General features: G+C 37.8%; 1 protein-coding gene across 1 annotated transcript in view; it reads left to right on the top strand.

Moving 5' to 3' along the window:
* PDHA2 (pyruvate dehydrogenase E1 subunit alpha 2) overlaps nucleotides 1-15,262 on the top strand; it is a 38,710-nt gene extending 23,448 nt beyond the window's left edge. The window contains 9 exon segments of the mRNA XM_055313265.1: nucleotides 14,160-14,410; nucleotides 14,412-14,443; nucleotides 14,445-14,476; nucleotides 14,479-14,532; nucleotides 14,535-14,665; nucleotides 14,667-14,760; nucleotides 14,763-14,998; nucleotides 15,000-15,188; nucleotides 15,191-15,262. Of these exon segments, the coding sequence (XP_055169240.1) occupies nucleotides 14,160-14,410; nucleotides 14,412-14,443; nucleotides 14,445-14,476; nucleotides 14,479-14,532; nucleotides 14,535-14,665; nucleotides 14,667-14,760; nucleotides 14,763-14,998; nucleotides 15,000-15,188; nucleotides 15,191-15,262 (1,091 nt within the window).
* The last annotated feature ends 3,358 nt before the right edge of the window (nucleotides 15,263-18,620 follow it).

Genomic DNA, 18,620 nt, shown 5'->3' with positions numbered 1-18,620 from the left:
CATGCTATTCCCTCTGCTTGGAAAACAATTTCTTCCCATCTCCACAAATCCAACTTTTATTAATGTTTCAGAAATCAGAGTGGAATTTTTCACCTCTGAGGATTCTTCTGGAACACCTGGAGTAGTAATTAGCAAATGAGGGAGGTGCCACCACTTAGAAACCATTTAAGAACATGTGGAAGCATTTTTATTTTGGAAGCATTTTTTTTTATAATAATAGTGATCACTGGACTGAATGGTGCCGCCTTTTAGTGCTTAGGGATTAGGATCCTAAAGGATCCACAGTGTAAGTTCAGTTTTGCACCTTGAAATATTGTTCCTCTCAAAAAGTGAATAGTGTCCCCATTGAGAAATATAGATTGAGAGAATAGATCAAGTCTTTGTTAAAATTTCTATTAGCTTTCTGATCTCTACATTTATTGAAATTTTAAATAAATAATTTTATTAATTATTTAATATCAGGCTCAACAAAATTATTTGGGCAAGCATCAGGGATCTTTATTTCTGATGTGTTCTTCTAACCCTGTCATTCAGCATTTGGAATGCTCCTTGATTCATTCCACCTCATGGGAGAGACAGCGCTTATTAGATTTGGAAGTTTGGAAAATATAACTCAGGGATTCTGTTCAGTTTATTTCCTCCCTTGGCAATGGGCTGCCCACAATTCTGCTTTTTCTTGTGTGAAAATTCATAGTATCGCTTGTGTCTTGATGGCTAAGTCTGCTTAATTGTAGAGCATAGTCAGCAAGCCCATTTACTTTTCTTACTAAACTACATCTTCCACATTTAATATAATAAAAATGACATTTGGCCTCCATCTGGTACCTTTTCAAATTCTCAATTTGTCAATCGCCCTATGAAAATCCATCGTTTCAGTTTTAGGCCCAGAAAACTTATTTTTTAAAGGTTTTATTTATATGAGAGAGAGAGAGTTTGAGAATGAGCATGAGCATGAGCATGAGGGAGGGATAGAAGCAGGTTCCCCACTGAAACAGGGAACCCAATGCAGGGCTCCATCCCAAGACCCTGGAATCATGACCTGAGCTGAAAGCAACCACTGAACAATGGAGCCACCCAGGCACCTCCATGCCCAGACTACTTATTAAGAAAGAAATCAGAGGGATCAAAATTTTAGGGAGGAATATATAAGCAAATAGAACCTAAACAAGGCTTCTTTTGTGGCCACAGCTTTGGGTATAAATGGTGTTTTCATCTGGGTTGTTTTTGGTCATGCAGTTAGATTTCAACTGCTGCAGCCTGAACAAGATGCAGTCAGCCAGCCACATGATCTTGCATAGGGATCCTTGGGCCTTGGCCAATGGGCAGACATAGGCAGTCTGGCAAGTAGAACTCAGGTCACGTGGAGCTCAGCAAAGGAAAGACCCCAGCAAGACTTCAAAAACTAGCCAAAGCATGAGCCTCAGCAAAACAGCTCTCTGCTCATAATCTAGGTGACTTCAGGCTTTAAGGTGTTATAAGCAGAGCTTTTCTTTAGCAGGCACAAGCGAGGCAAAATTACATTTGTTAGAAAGTCTGTCCAGTCATGGGTCTCTTAAACCCCAAAGGAAAGAGCTATGCTTTCTATTTTTAAACTCAAAGATAGCTGAGCTCTTTGTGTGTTGAAGAGACTTAAGGGTCTCTAGACTTAAGTTATTAGAGACAGGTTTAGGTAAGTAGCGTTAGGTTAGCTGCCCAAAATTGTATTCCAAATTTAGGACAAAGAAAGAAAATCTGGAGGAACAGTTCTTAATTTCAAGTCACTTAATCCATTGAATCAAGAATGGAAATTATTTAAATAATTTCCGAATGTGGTTCAAGATGATTTGGCAATCATAACTTGGCCTGCTGGCTTTGCCTGTTGTGCTCCAATAGAACGTTCCCCAAAACTTATGGAGGTAAAAAATGGAGAGATGGGCAAAGGCAGCAAGAATATGAGTCTGTGAAACTGTTCTCCCCAATTCCAGAGGCCCAGAGTGTCAACAGCTACTTCAGTCCAGAGAGTTAGTGGCAGCAGCAATTGGGCATTGGGCTAAATTGCTGATTCACAAGCAATGAATGGTGGTAGCCGTGTCACTAGACAGACCTCACCATGAATGCCACACAAAGTGTTAGGGACTCAAAATTGAAAGGAAATGGACACTAAAAGATTTTGGAAGATATTGACTTAGAAAGAAAAGCATAAAGGTAAGACCAGCTAATTGTGTCTTGTACCAGTTTGAAATTGCTCAAGGACTCGCTGGGAGAGGATACAGTAGATATGGGAGACTACACCCCCCACACACCCCCCAAGAGGTCACATGTGCAGTGCTAAACTTCAGCTCTAGCTAGAGGTTGCTCCTAACTTAGTTGAAGTTCACAGGTCTTAAGTGTGTAGAAGTTAATAACTAGCTTTCTGAAGAGGCTAGACCCAAACACCTTTCTTCACTTACACTCCCTTTCTTAGATGCTCCTGAAGTGCTTCTGTATTTTTAGCCACAATTGAGGAAAAGGTTTTTCACGTTGTCATCATATTTGTTTAAGCTTTTATATATATATATATATATATATATATATATATATATATATATATATATTATTTTTTTTGTTTAAGCTTTTATTAGGAGAGTTTCTTATTGCTTTCTTTCAATTTCACTGCAAAATCTCTGATAAGATATGTGCCATAGGTGACTGGACATCATTTGGGATGAGTGAAACTTTATCCCTAGTAGCACTGTAGCCTCTAGTGTTATTTAATTTATTCTGTGACAAACTTATAGTCATCTATGCCAAAATCCATTCTCTGCTGCTGCTGCTTCTTCTTTAAGAAGAATTGCATCCTCTATTTTATTTATGTGCCTAATGAGAAGACTGTATTTTCCAGGTTTCCTACCCTTCATTAAATATGGCCTTGTTACTACTTAATAGTATACACTAATATAATAATTAAATATAAGCAGAGAAATGTGAAATTTCAAAGAAAATTTCTTCAAAGATGTTTGGCATGTACACTTCACCTATATTTTTTTCTTTTGTTCTCTCTATATTGCTCCCGAAAAGCAGATGTGATGGTTGGAAACCTAGCAGCCATCTTGAAATATAAAAATGAAGGCTAGGGGGACGCCTGGGTGGCTCAGCAGTTGGACCTTCGGCTCAGGTCATGATCCTGGGATCAGGGATCGAGTCCCGCATCAGGCTCCCTGCGAGGAGCCTACTTCTCTCTCTGCCTATGTCTCTGCCTCTCTCTCAGTCTGTGTTTCTCATGAATAAATAAATAAATCTTAAAAAAAAATGAAGGCTAAGGATAGGGATACAGAGAATTGGAAGGAGCCTGGGTTCCTGACGTGTCTTCTACTTGAGGGAATATAAGTTTTTATATGCAAGAGTATTAGGGTTCTCCAGAGAAGTAGAACCAATAGGATGGATGGATATAGATATAACTATGGGTATGAATATCAATATAGATAGATAGATGATAGATAGATAGATAGATAGATAGATAGATAGATAGATAGATGATAGATAGATAGATGATAGATGATAGATAGATAGATAGATAGATAGATATGGTTACAGGTAGGTATAGATGTAGACAACGGGTCACATAGTTCTGGGGACTGAGAAGTCCCACAGTCTACCATCTGAGAACTGAAGAATCAGGAAAGTTGGTATTAATTCAGTCTCAGTACAAAGCTTGAGAACTAGACCAAAAACTCTGAAACCCCTGATGAGAACCACTAAACAATGCTGATAAGTAGAGGTGGGGTCTAATGATAACATTATGTGTCACTTTTTAGTTTTCATAAGTTATATACTCCTTCCCTTGCCTTAAGTGACACAGATAAATGCTTATGTTAATGCTCCACATGGTTGAACATTCCATCTTTTAGCAAACAGTAATGATTGGGAGGCAAATGATGGGATATTCTGCTCAGAATGAAGACTTTATAGCTCTGTTGGTTTCACAAATAGTTCCCCTACCCTCCCTTCTCCCCTTCCTCCCCCTCTCCACTCCGTCCTCTCCCCTTCCCTTCCTTCCCTTCTTACTTCCCTCCTCTTCCCTCTTTTTTGTTTGTTGTTTCACCATGAGCTGCTTCTCAAGCTAGTTTAGAAGAAAAAGAAATGCATTTCTTACCCTGAATTTGTTATTCTGGCTCCACCATCCAGGTAGATGGACAATAATAAAATAGCCCCCAAATGCAGTGTTTCTTTTTCTTTTCTGAAGCTCCTGCCCCTCAGCCAGGATGCTTAGATTATGATTGAATTGCCCACTTAAAAGCCACAAGGGATCCTCTTGATGGACTGGGAATTGATTCAAAGATGTAAATCTTTGATTCTATTATATAGTAGAATGAACAAAGTTTGAGAGATACAATTTTACATGTGATTAAGGGCTATTAACTACTAACTTCCTGATTAAGATATTTGTGGTTGCTAAAATTTCATATTCATAATACAAAATTAGGGCATGGTTTACTGCAGGCCCTGATTTAGCATATTGACAAAGTCTGAAGTGCCCCTGATGTCCAATAGTTGATACTCTCCCCTTTTATTTACAAATGACTCTTGTTTTAGCATCATCCTTATTTTTGTTTATGGTCGGTTGCTGTTTTACTTTATTGTCAATGATATGAAGCCATCTGTATTTTCACATGTTGGCCTCAAATCTTCCGTCATTTAGAATTTAAGGTAATTGTGTGCTATGGTTCACCACAAATTAACAATATTGAATTGCTAAAGCAAATGTATATACAATTTCCCTTAAAAATGTATCAGACATGCTTCCTTTTCATTCATAAAGGACTGCATATTAACTTGTTATCTTTTAACAACTTTTAGCAATGGCAGATAAATGTAGTAACCTTTCAGGAATGGATAAGATTTGAGCTTAAAGGGCACTGAGCATAATGCAAAGTACCATTTAGAATCTCACTGTCTTCTTTTAAAAAGTGAATGATTGTCTCACTTGCATTCCTTCCTAATATTACCTCTGCTTTGTTTTTTTATTATTTTACAGAAAGTGCAATTTCATGGAATAAATAAGAGACAAAGATCTTTTTCGATACGGTTACTTCTTGAACTGTTAAATACCTGAATTTCATGATTTTGACTCAGTTGGGAACATTTGTAACATACATTTTTGTTTATAACAGATCATTTATTCTCAAAGAATTGCCTAATCCTTTTTAATAATCATTGGTAAAATATTAGAAGCTTTAGTATTAGACAAATCTAGATTTGAGTTCAGTTTCTATCACTTTCTGACATTTGGTTCCTGGAAACATTTACTATTTTTTTAAGATTTTATTTACTTATGAAAGAGGAAGAGAGAGTGTATGAGTGCACGCATGAGGAGGGAGGGGCAGAGGGAGAAGGAGAAACAGACTCACCACGGAACAGGAAGCCCAATGTGGAGAGTGGGAGGGAATTTCAGGACCCGAGGATCATGACCTGAGCCAAGGGCAGACAAGACACTTAACTCACTGAGCTACTCAGGCACCCTGGAAATATTTATTATTAAAGCCTTAGTTTTCTCATCAGTAAAATAAGAAATGCAATCTTATTTATGCCATTGAATTGATATGATAGTTAAGTGAAGTATCATTTGCAATATACTCAGCAAAGTGCCTGGAACATAACAAGAAGTCAATAAATAATTGTCTATTAAAGCCACCCTCATTTAAGATGAGAAGCAACTTACAAACAATGAATGGAATTCACAAGGAAAGCCACGTAATGTCCGTGTGTCAAATTCAGAATAAGCTGGGAGATACATATTTTTGGATGGCAAAACTAAATATTAAAGATAGAGTTCTCTCCAATTTAACTATGTGTTTAATGGACTTCTAATCTTAATTACTAATTACTTTAAAATTTTATATAATTACTCTGATCTTCATATGCAATAGTATACAGGCTATAAAATCTAGAAGGATTTTGGAAAAGAAAGACACCTGGGTGGCTCAGCGGTTGAGCATCTGCCTTTGGCTCAGATCATAATCCTGGGTCTAGGAATCGAGTCCCACATTGGGCTTCTTCTCTTCAGGGAGCCTGCTTCTTCCTCTGCCTATGTCTCTGCCTCTCTCTGTGTGTCTCTCATGAATAAATAAATAAAATCTTTAAAAAAAAAAAAGGAAAGGAAATGTAATAAGAAAGGGCTTGGTCTATCAAATATGTAGTTATTTTTGCTCTAATAATTAAACCGGGGAAATGTTAGCATATGAATCAACTGACAGATAATAAAACTAAAAAGCCTAGAAACAAATTTTTAGCTTATGGAGATGTAGATATCTATAGATCTATCTATATAGATACACATAGATATAAATATAGATAAACAAATATAGATAGATAGATATAAAATCAGCATCCCAAAATAACAAAAGTACAGAGTATACAATACATGACAGTGGAAGAATTGAGTGGACAAAATAAAGTTATAATATCACCTCTTTGTAGTATCCAGTAATTTCTGGCTATCTCAAAGACTAAATACAAAAGTATAAAACAATAAATAGTTATTCATAGTATATGAGCACATGACTATCTGCAAAGAGTGGAACCATAACAGAAGAGACTGATACATTGAATACATTACATTTGTGTTAGGGGCACCTGGGTGGCTCAGTGGTTGACCTTTGGCTCAAGTCATGGTCTCAGAGTCCTGGGATCAAGTCCTGCAACAGGCTCCCCATAGGGAGCCTGTTTTTCTCTCTCTGCCTATGTCTCTGCCTCTCTCTCTATCATTAATAAATAAATAAATAAAATTAAAAAAAATAAAATAAAACAATAAATATGTTTGCATTAAAAACGTTGTAAATTAAATTCTGAGAAACAGTACTCCCCTTAAGTATGGAATATAGTACAAACTCAGTCAGAATATAAGTATTCAGTCTTAGGTAAATATTTTAATTATGGCACATCCATAGGGTGGGGAATTTTTGGCAGTCATTCAAATCATCTTTTAAATAGCTTTTGATTATTTTAATAGTAATTTTATATAATACCAAGAAAAAGAGCTCGGTAAAAATTCATAATATATCCTAATTATATTAGAAATAAAAAATAAAGGGAAATACATTAAAACTTAACAGCAATTATCTTGGGGTGATTTAAATATTTTTTGCTTTTCTGCATTTAGAGTGTAGAATTTTTAAAAAAATATTTCATAGTCAAAGTATATATTGAATTTATAAACCCAGAATGGGTTTCTAATGATAAAAATAATTGAGAAGGAAGAAATTTTTATTCAAAGGGGTAAATGGCAAGAACTCTTTTTTAGACTCTTTCAGGCTTAAATAACCACAGAGCTTTAAAATATTCTTTTTCCCTGGTAGATTAGAGAGAATGAAGGGAATTTATGTTGAAAATATAGTTGGCAGTTCCCTACTGGTGAGAATTAAACCAATAAATCACATGAGACTCTGTGGGTAATCATTTAAGCTGGCAAGAATAGAGCACATAGTATTAAACTTTAGAACCACATTTACTTTTTTGGGTCATGGTTGACATATCAGGAAATGAAGTTTGGGGTATAAGCAACATAAGAACATGACCCCCCCCCCAAAGTTAGGGTAAGATAATATCTGTGGAGAAACACTTATGTTATGTGGTGGAGAGTTCCAAAGATTGATAATACTAAAGTTGTCATTACATTTAGCCAAGTCCTTGATGTGAGAAATTTCAGTTCATTGTTGATGACACAGATTGTAGAAGCATATGGAAGCAATTAGAGAAAAGTAAATGGAGACCGTGGAGACGGGCTGCCTGTTTGTGGAGCTTGACTAGATAAAAGGAACACTCTAGGATGAGATCTCAAAGAGACAATGGCCACTCAGGTATCTTCTTTCAGAGTTAAGGAAATATGAGCATGAAAGAGAGCCAAAGGAGAAGACAGAACTGCTGATTCTCTGGTGGGGGGCAACACACAAGTGAGAGGGGTGTCTCATTATGGGTGAACAGCAGGTTGTGTGGCAAGGGCTGAGGAGTTAGATTTCCAGATAAGATGAGAACTCCTCTTCTATTGAGATTAGTGGGAAGAAAGCTCTGATAAATATAAAACTTCACCAGAAGATAGGCAGCTGGGTTGCAGGGAGCAGTGTAGTATGTGGAGACAAGGAACACTGGATCAGAAGGTGAGACTGGCTCTCCATGACCTAGATGTATGACCTGAGGATATATCCAAAGTTTACACAGATCATTAACCACGTTGGATCTGCTTCTCCTCAGGTCAATGGGGATATGATACATTTCATAAAATCTTTCAAATTTTCCATATGGAAAATTTCCATAAAATATGGAAAATCTCTAAAAATTGTAATGCATTCTTGTAAATAGATGATAATTTTATTGGGCCAGATGAGGGTAGATAAAGGTTAAGAGTTTTTGGAGAAACTCATCATAAACTCCAGTATGATGCTCATGGCCTAAGAGAATGGAAGCAGCATAGCCAGCTGGTGGCCCTGATAGGAGCTTATTAAATTGCTCTATAATTCAGCAATAATCTTGCTTTCTGAATATGGTGCTTTTGATGAGTGCCTCACATGTTTGAGCTTTTGATGAGTGCCTCACATGTTTGAGTCTAAAATCTCTTCTTGCATCCTATCTTCGTTTACCGATATGGTTGATGTTTATTGGGCCTCTTATTTAAAAACCTCTCTGAGGCTTCTCCCATGGTGGCCTGTTAGATTTACTGTATTGGGTACTATGGAAATATCTTAGACTCTAGATACACAGTGGGTCCGTGGGAACAGAAAGATTCTCACGCACAGAAAGCTCCATAAAACATCTACAGCATTGTCTTAGGTTGCTTGGAGAAACGCCATTCATATTCATAACGTATTGCATAATTATGAGATCCTGATTTTCATATTTCCCAGTGTGCCTTTTCAGCTCTGCTGTATTACCAAATTAAAGAAGACAACACAACTTTACAAAATTAGAGTGTTCTGTTTTGAATGTTGCAGTTTGACAGTACTCTATTTTTAATTTGTTCATCATTGATCCTAATAAAGACAAACTGTCATTGTAACCATTGCCTGGATTGCAATACATTAGTTTTATTGCCTCTATAACAGCTGCTCATGTGTCGCTTCTTCTGTCATTCAATGATGTGTCCTTTTCTGTACCCAGTGCCAGAAAATCTGGGAAAGCTCATAGCACAGCACTTCCATATGAACTGGATTAAGTTGAGGAAAATCTAATTGAATGTCATCATTGCATCTCTACAACTTAGTACACAAAGGGGACATACAGAAGGAAAGCACTTGATTATATGTGCAGCAAAAGTGAAGAATAAATATTACACTTTTTTTTTTTACTGGTTTTGTAATTTTTCCCTTCCACTTAAACTCTCTATGCCTCACTTTCTTCACACAGAAATTGAGAATGCTAGAAACTGCCTTCCGTACCTGGTTCTATGAGGATCATATGAACACACTTTGTAAGTCCAGCAAAGATGTGCAGAATATCACCTACCAGAGTAGTATATACAACAGTGCCTTGAATCTCAAATTAATGCATACGATAGCTTAAAATTTCACCTTCGTTTTTCAAAAGGTATTATTTTGCCAAGGAAATTGTGCTTTATATCTGTACATATTTGCAAGGAACTCTGGAGAGTGAGCCATGGACTCTACCAGGATCTAGGTTTAGGATGTAATAGGCAGCACTGTGCCCACACTTAGATAGGAATAGGGCAAAGAAAACTGATGACGTGGCCAGCAGGAGGTTGTTAAAGTGGGGTGCAAGATTTGCCTTCTTTCTCAGAGTGCTCTTTTTCCCAATGATTTGCCTGTAATGGCTAAATGTGCTGCTCAAACTTCCTTCTAGGGGGCAGCAGTGCCCTGGAATTTTGCCAATATTCCTTTGTCTCTCTAAACCTAGTTCAGTGACTCAGGTCTTCAAAGAAGTAAGGTGAAGAGAAATAAATATGCTAATTTTGTTACTGCATACTGGTACTAGAAAAAGGGAAGAGTTTACCCAAAGTTGTTGGGAAGAAGGGTTGTTGGAGGTCATTTATAAAGAAAACATCAAATATGGTATAGTTAAGAGATACTAATCTATTACAAAAAACTATACAGAGGAGAGAAGCCCTCATTTCATTATTGGATATACAGTTTATTTTCATTATAACACTTAATATATACTTTATTGCTATTAAAATTAAGGTTATTAGGGAAAATTTATGTTATTTAAAGATTAACAATTTGGGACATGAGTTTTTAATTATTTGAGAATTGAAATCTTCTGAACTAAACACTTTCCCAGAAAGCATAAATGACACTTTTTGGAAGAAATGCAGATAGACCTACCTCTGACTTAGACTTTCTTGAATCTGTTTTGATTTGTTAGAAATATGTTTTGAATTGATGATTTTTATTCTGAATGCGGATTATGCTGAGCAGAAATGAGTCCACAACTTTTGACACCTTTATTCATCCTTTACTGGTTGAGACATGAAGCCATACTAAATCTTAACACCGAGTTATACATGAATTTTTATTTCTATCTCACTTGGCCATATTCAATTACAGCTTTAATTATCAGAAGCTTATTAAAAGTTTGAAAAGTTTTATAGTTTTGTGTTATGATCTCTTTTATCATTTTCTGCTAGACCCTGGTCCCAAAGTTTTAGGATAGGGGGTTATGTGCTGAGAGCATGATGACTCACGTGATTTTGCTTGTCCAGCAGGAGAAATATGGTGGCTTTATTAGTTGCTGCTAAAAATTAACCCATAATATCTTTCCTTTTCTAACACCATTATTATCTGGGTGGAATGAAGAGCACTCTCACTTCACATCTTGTTTTTAATCAAATGTTCTTGTCATGATAATTTGTCCTGAATTTTATTTAACAATACTTCAGAATTTTCATGGGGGTGAGAATATATATATATATATATTGGTTGCCCAGGGCTCTGAACTATTCTGAAATAATCGTGCTTATTATAACATTAAATAGGAACTTTGCTTGATTGTCATTATTTTGCAGAATATATGGTACTGACATTTTCCCTTTTCTCCAAGGGAGATAAAGTAATAGATCAAATGGGAAAAATTATTCTCCAAGTTATATATAAGTCTTAATTTTTTCACCAAGTTCTTGCTCATCACTCTTAATTACCAAATCTTAGAGCTAAGAAAAAAATGCATTGCCATTAATCATATCATGAGACTTGATATTATTTATCTAGAACATATTCACTTTTTAACAGTTTTCTTCACTTAACATTTGGCAAAAAAGAGCAATTATTGCTGGAAGAATTCAAATATCCTTCAAATCACTGTTCTTTTTTTTTTTTTTACATTTCCTTGTCACTTATTAAAAAATATTTTACATACTATTGATGCAAAGGGGTGACACTTTTAAGATAGATTCAGAAATGCCCCTGGAGTATCAACCATTAGACATGAAATGTGAAATTCTGTCATACTGATGTGAATGACTGCTACTATAATCATTGGCTTCAATTTTATTAGGTTTTTATTAATTAAATGTAAAGTCGACCATTGGCCTTATAAAAGTGCTCATCTGTTTTCCTTTAATTTCAAATAGATTAGAAATAAGATTTGGCGTTAATTAAAACTTCGAATTTATGGAGATTTTAATTGCAAACAGCATTTCAGTGGTGAGCATGTAGATGACTATTAGTTCTGTTTGGTAATAAACATGGTATTGAACAATGACAGGATGAAAAATAAATTATGTGAAGAAAAGTATACCACTCCCGGCTCTGTCATCCATGCAGCGCCTGAAATCCCGTGTAGCTGAGGGCAGATAAGAGGAGAAGCTCAGCAGCTCAGGAGCTCCTTGGTGAATATTCAACTTTTACACTGCTGTCTGGAAATTCCACTTTTATTTAAAAAATGTGGATGGGTTTAGGAACATGACAAATAAAAATGCAAAAAAAATTATTGGAATTAATCCGTTTAGGGGAAATACTTGAATATCATATTCTAGAAATATGATTGCATCTGTCTTTAAGTTGAATCTAGGTTAATATAGGTTAACTATATATGATGTCCAAGAGGCCCCTGGATTTTCATATTTTATTATGTATTATCTTGACCACAGCCTGTTGGCTAAACAAACAAACAAGCAAAAAAGGGCTATCTTCTGTAGTGACCTGTGGCACAGGTATTTTCCAGTTAGCATCTTTGCGTGTTCTCCTTTGGCATGAGTCGGGTTTAGCCTCGTCACGCTGGGCTTTTAAGGGGAGCTCTATCTTTGCAGCCCAGACTACCTATGACAAGATTAAATTGGCACACTTTACTGGATAGCTCTTGTGTTCCTGGCGGTGCTAGCCTGGCTGATACCTCTGAGAGAAGGCTCAGCTGTCACTCAGTGACCCATTAACACCACTGTTCCATCCTACAGTGTCATTTTTCTCATTCTCATGGAGATAATGCTCCCTGGAGATGTCCAATACCTGAAGGAATGAAAGAGAACAGCAGAGGGAGGCTAACTATCAAAGAGAGAGCAAATAACACAGCAAGACCATGAATTCCAACAGCAGAATTTTAAGTTGAGCAAAAAGAGGAGGCCCATTATGATGGCTGGGCTGGGAAGGTGGCGGAGGATCAAGTTTTAAGAGATACTGTAACTTTTTAACAAGCTCTTTTCTACTTCCTGCCAGAGTGTCAAAAGAAGTGTTCAAAAATAACACCTGCAAGGAGACCTAGAGAAGCCAGCTGCTTTGGACATGTCATAGGGAAATTTGGGTAAGGATTTATTTACAAACACGGATCTTGCATTTTATTTGTGTCTTTATTTATAAACAGGCAGTGGATATAAAACAGGATGCATTGAGGTAAATTGCTTAGTAGTCTAAATAGAACCAGATCCCTGGATATGACTGTGGCTTATTAGGGTACAAAAATCACCTTCCTAGTAAAAACACAAAAAAGGAAAATGATATGTGATCTCTGTAACCCCAGACCTTCAGTTTCTTTTGTCCTGTGACACCGGTAACTGAACTGTTACCGGTGACTTAAGCAAACTCTATAGGTCTCTTTCAGTCCAAACTGTATATTATATAGTGAGTCACCTTACACAGTTACACTTTCTAATGATTACTATAAAGAAGTACTATAAGAAAATGCTTCTCCATATCCTGGACTAAGACTGATTCAATTTAGGTCGATATAAAAGCCACCTGCATCTTGATGTTTTCTGTGGAAACCCAGAAGACCTGGGTTGAAGGCCTTACAAGGTAAAGACAGTAAAAAAAAAAAAAAAGCAAATTAGAAAATCAGAATAAAAATGGACATGATTCAGGATTATTATAAGATGAGGAAAAGTGCCACATCAAAAACTTGTTGGTGGTTACCCACAATCTGCATCTCAACCCTACCTCCACACTTTCCACACCAAGCAAAGCTTATTATTGGGCTTAGACTGTCATTCTATGGTTGGGGTTTAGGTATCATCAACTGCCTCCCCCAGACCCTCCCCTCAGGTGACACAAGCACTAGAAACCATAGAATAAATGTGCCATATTCTTTTGGAACACCAACTTCTCTTTTAGAAGTGTGTGTTTTTAAAGTCAAGTATGTAAATCATGAATAATTTGCATCTTTCTTTTTACATTAAGATAAATATGGTATATTATGGAGTAGGATACAATGTTCATACATATTCTAAGAACTTTTTTAAAAGACTTTATTTATTTATTTATTTATTTTTTTATGATAGCCACAGAGAGAGAGAGGCAGAGACACAGGCAGAGAGAGAAGCAGGCTCCATGCACCGGGAGCCCGACGTGGGTCTCGATCCCGGGTCTCCAGGATCGCGCCCTGGGCCAAAGGCAGGCGCCAAACCGCTGCGCCACCCAGGGATCCCTAAAAGACTTTAAAGAAACACTGGTAAGACTATCTTGGGCCCATCCTGTCAGAACCTTCGTGTGTCTTGGGGGACCCCCCCCCCGCCCTTCCATTGATCCAGGGTCAGGATGCGCTGCTGTGGTGTTTAGCAGGGAGAAGGGACTCTCGTTATTAGGTTTTAGCAATGACTATGGCACTGCTTAGAATCGGGGTGTTGTACGGTCAGGTGTTCGAGGAAACGAGGCGACCTTACGCAATGTGGTTGGAAGGCCCGGGGCTGGCCACCCGGTGATGGGGCGCGGGGGGCGCGGCCTGTGTCGCCAGCGCGGTCACGGTGGCGCTGCTGGGCGCTGGCGCAGAGGGCGGCCCCGGAGGGAGGCCGCGAGGGCAGCGGGACCCCTGGGCGGCTGAGGATGCCGGCGGCCGCCGTCGCCCCGGAGCCGCCCGCGGAGTGCTGGTGGCACCCTGTAACTATGCACACGATGCTACGTTTGCAATTAAGAAGTGCGATCTTTATCGATTAGAGGGGGGGGGTCCCCCCCCCGCCCCGGTGACAACCGTGCTCACCCGGGAGGATGGGCTCGGATACTACCGGGCGGTGCAGTTGTTCGCAGCGCACGGAACTGAAGGCGGATCAGCTGTATCCGTGGTTTCTGTCACTTGCGCGAAGGTCAGGAAGGTGTCGCGTGGGCCTGGAGCCCGGGATCAGCCCCACCGCTGGCGTCAGCACCTCCTCCGGGCTCAGGGCTCGAGCTCCACTCGTGGGATCTCCGTGCGACCCGTTCTCGCAGAGCTGAGCGGGCGGGCGGGGGCTGGGCTCGAGGGAAAGGGGGGGGCGATGCACACACAGGTAGGCGACCCCGGTTGCCCTGGGAGCTGGCGTCGCGCAGGCCTGTAGGTACTAGGGGAGCCAAGACGTCTGCCCGCCGCTCCTTGGCGATGGCGCTGCGAACCAGGGATGCGCACGGCTGTCGCGAGGGCGGCAGCCAGCCCCGATTGCTGCGGGAGAGGACGCTTGGTCCCTGGACCGGCGGAGGGTGGAAGGGATGCTCCGTGAGTTCGGGAGGCAGCTAAGTTTGCAGCGGCCGCCTGTCCATCCGACAAGGGGCCCGTGGTGATGGAGCCGCAGGCCTGCCCTTACCACGGACACAGCCTGAGCGACCCTGGGACCGCGACCCTGGGGCGCGGACGCGGGGAGAATCCAGAGCCGGAGACGTTGACGTGAGAGCGATCCCATTAGGCTGCTCAAGGACAGGAGGGCAAGCACTAAGCTCGGCAGCACGGAAGCGTCCAGGGAAATCGATGTGGGAGTGAGACAGGAAAGTGAGGACGCCGCCCAGTTTGCTGTATCTGATCCTGAACCACCTTTGGAAGAATGAGGTCATCACAATCCCACCGCGGTAATCCACCTTTTGAGGTTCGTGGTGCAGATCTGTGGATCAAGTTTAAGTCCCTCAGTTAAAGGGAGACTGTCATGGATTTATTTGCAGTCCTTCAAAGGAACGTTCACGGTCCGCTTTAAGAAGCCCGTGTGCCCAATTTTGTTAAGCAGGAATAAAACCCGTTAATCCAGAATCTTGTAAAGGTATACGAAAATAAATTGAGATGATTAAGAGATTACTAGAAAAGATTAAACGAGATCATTGAAAAATGTGCAGTTACAAGGCATACCACACTGCACTGTACATGGCTGCTTTAGAAGAACAGTACAGTTAACCTTTTAGTGTTATTAGAAGGTAAACTGAGGCGAGTTAAACTTTTTTTTTTTTCTTCAAGAGTATGTCTGAGCATACATTACATGGATTGGAATCAGGCAAGGCCAAACCAAAGATGATTAGGAGTGCTTCATCGACAGGAGCTAGAGGAGGCTTTTTCATAGAGAAGCAAAGCAAGGAAATTATCTTATTGGCTATAACTTCAGCTGCTGCTGGGAGAGCCTACCTAGCTGTTTGTGATGGCTTATTTTTAAATTTCATTTTCTCAGTTTGAGTGCATTGACTCTGGCTTAGGTTTTGGTTTATTTACATAGGATACCAAGGCATTACAGCCACCTTAGGCTGATGGCCTCCTTATTTAATTAAACAATGTGAATACCTTAAAGATTATTTTAAGGTTATATAAGTCTAAATTAGGAAAAATAGAAAAGGTCGTTTAACCTTTCCTGTTACTTGCTCTAATAGTTCTGTTTGATTTAGCTTTATATTTGTAAATACAAATATAAATATGAATATTTATAAATATTTTTCCTATTTAAAGGAAAAATAGTTCTTTGGTTCCTTCTCCACCCTGACAGGAATTTCTGTGTAAAGTCAGTATCCTGAGGTAAGAAAAGTTTCAACCACATGAACCTATCAGGCTCCCTATCATGCTTATGCCACTTACTACAGTCTACTTGAATTAGCCAATAATATGGCCTACTGTGACTGCATGCCTCTACCCACATACGTATGCATATTCAATATTGATGCTGAGGCCAGCTGACACAATTTCCATGAAATAGGGTATAGATATGGGACAAGAACATTTTTTCATGTTGTACTTTAGTAGTGCAATGCTTTCAGTATACCAACTTAGGAAAATAAGTTAAAATCTATGGCAAAACTGCATGTTGCTTTAAACTTCAAGTTAAAGCTACTTTTATTTTTCAATCCATTTATCCAATCATGTGTTTCATATTTTAGAGAACTATCCTGGTGAATTTCAGACTGGAAAATGAACATGAAAAAGAGATAAACCAAGGAGGGGATATTAATAAAAATTCAGTCTTTGCTTCAGCAGCACATATACTAAAATTAATAAAAAGTTGAAAGTAAAAGCTGCCTTGGCTAGAACTGAACATTCACAAATAACTTTTCTCAAAGGAAAATCTAACTTGGATCATACAGGTTTGGTTTTCTCTACAGTCAGTACAATGTCAATTAGCAAGATATGACTTTGTGAAAACATTTTTACTTGGTTATATTTGACTAATGATCAAAAATCCTATTGAATATGGTCGGCATATCTTGTTTCGCTGAGACAGGCTTACTGAAATCAGATATTAGACTTTGTTATCTAAGAAATAGTTTATAGAAAACATCAAAAGAATCAGCTATTAATAGTTAAAACCTGTCCAAAAGATATGCATCATGATGGATGTTAAGTAGACTTATTGTGGTGATCATTTCATATATACATATCTCCAATCATTATACACTTGAAATTAGTATGCTATATATCAATTATATCTCAATGTGCAAAGAACCTAACATCTTTATTTTTTTACTATACATCTGCTTCTATGAATAAAAACTAGAAAAAATATTAAAATAAAATAAAAATAAAAGCTAGATCCTAAGAACTCTAAAGGAAAGCCAAAACCTTAAGTATATGAATATATGTACACTTTTGTGCAGGCTTAATCTCCATGCCTTATACCCCCAAAAGGTTTAAACAAATATGATAGCCTCAACATTTTAAGTTCAGAAGGAAGGGATGAGAGTTGGTTGTTTATAAATCAAGAATATTACTAGCCAATGTATTTTGTGTATGCAGTTTCAGTTTAAAAGTACCTTGATTGGATCCCTTCCATTAAAAACAAAAAAGTATTTCATAATACCATCAAAATAATCACACCTTTTGTAAGACAAATAATTCTTTTACTTTTTAATTTATTTTGATATAGTTGCATTTCCATAAACTTGCAAGTGGAAGATAAGATCTTCAAAGCTAATTCTCTTATATGCTACACAGAAATTTTTAAGGTTTGCTTATACTATGGATTATTTTAATACCAGTAAAAATTGAGATACAAATAATTGGTTAGAAACGAGTCCATCATAAAGCCAAGATACACAGATAATTAATTTCAGGAAAAAATCCAGTCTTGCTATATTATAATTACGAAGTACATTTGTCACAATATACATGATCAAACTCCATTAAAGCAAGGAGTTTTCAATGTTTTCCATAGTAAAAAAAAAAATGTTCAGGCTTCTGTGTGTATATTCAGCAAGTTTAAGCCTATCACAGCACACAATTATGTAATGATGCAAAAAAAAAAAAAACAAAACAAAAAAAACAAAACCAAAACCAAAAACAAAACAAAAAAAACCCTGAAAACCCTTAGTTTTTTTCAGTTAGGTCACACTAAATTAATAATAGCAATTACTTATAAAACTATAAATTAGAGCAGAAAGAAATGCAGCAGCTGGATTCTATTTCCTATCTGTAATACCATGCAACTCAATCTATTTTATCCACCTATTACAAGACCTAATAAGCTGTGATGATCATAATAAAAATTTCACTGTTGCAACAATGCTAGAATATCTGAGAGGAGAATTTCTAATACCTTCATCTTTATGATACCCTATAAAGGTAAAGGATTGTGTGCATATCTGCGGAGTGGAATGAGAAAGGAAGTAGGTTAAGAAAAGTATATGAAGGGAATATTTAGACATATAAAGATTGCATTTATTTAAACATTTGATATTCCTGCCAATCTAGTGTACAAAAAATAGAGCAGATATTAGTAAAACTTACTCTGATAATTTGTGAGGAAGCTAGTTTTTAAAAATTGAAATATAAATTACATACCATAAAATCCATCTTTTAAAATTGGTTTTTAGTATGTTCACAAAGTTGTGTAACCATTACCACTACCTGATTCCAGAATATTTTCAATACCCAAAGAAAGAGCCCATACCCATTATCAGTTACTCCCCATTTCCCTAGCTCTTCATTGATTGGAAAGTACTAATCCATTTTTGGTCTCTGGACTTGGGTATTCTTCGCATTTTTTTAAAGATTTTATTTATTTATTCGTGATAGATATAGAG

The sequence above is a fragment of the Nyctereutes procyonoides genome, unplaced genomic scaffold (assembly GCF_905146905.1).
Source record: "Nyctereutes procyonoides isolate TBG_1078 unplaced genomic scaffold, NYPRO_anot_genome, whole genome shotgun sequence".
Taxonomy (NCBI): Eukaryota; Metazoa; Chordata; class Mammalia; order Carnivora; family Canidae; genus Nyctereutes; species Nyctereutes procyonoides.
Note: the sequence above shows the minus strand (reverse complement) of the source record. Positions and strands in the feature narration are given on the sequence as shown.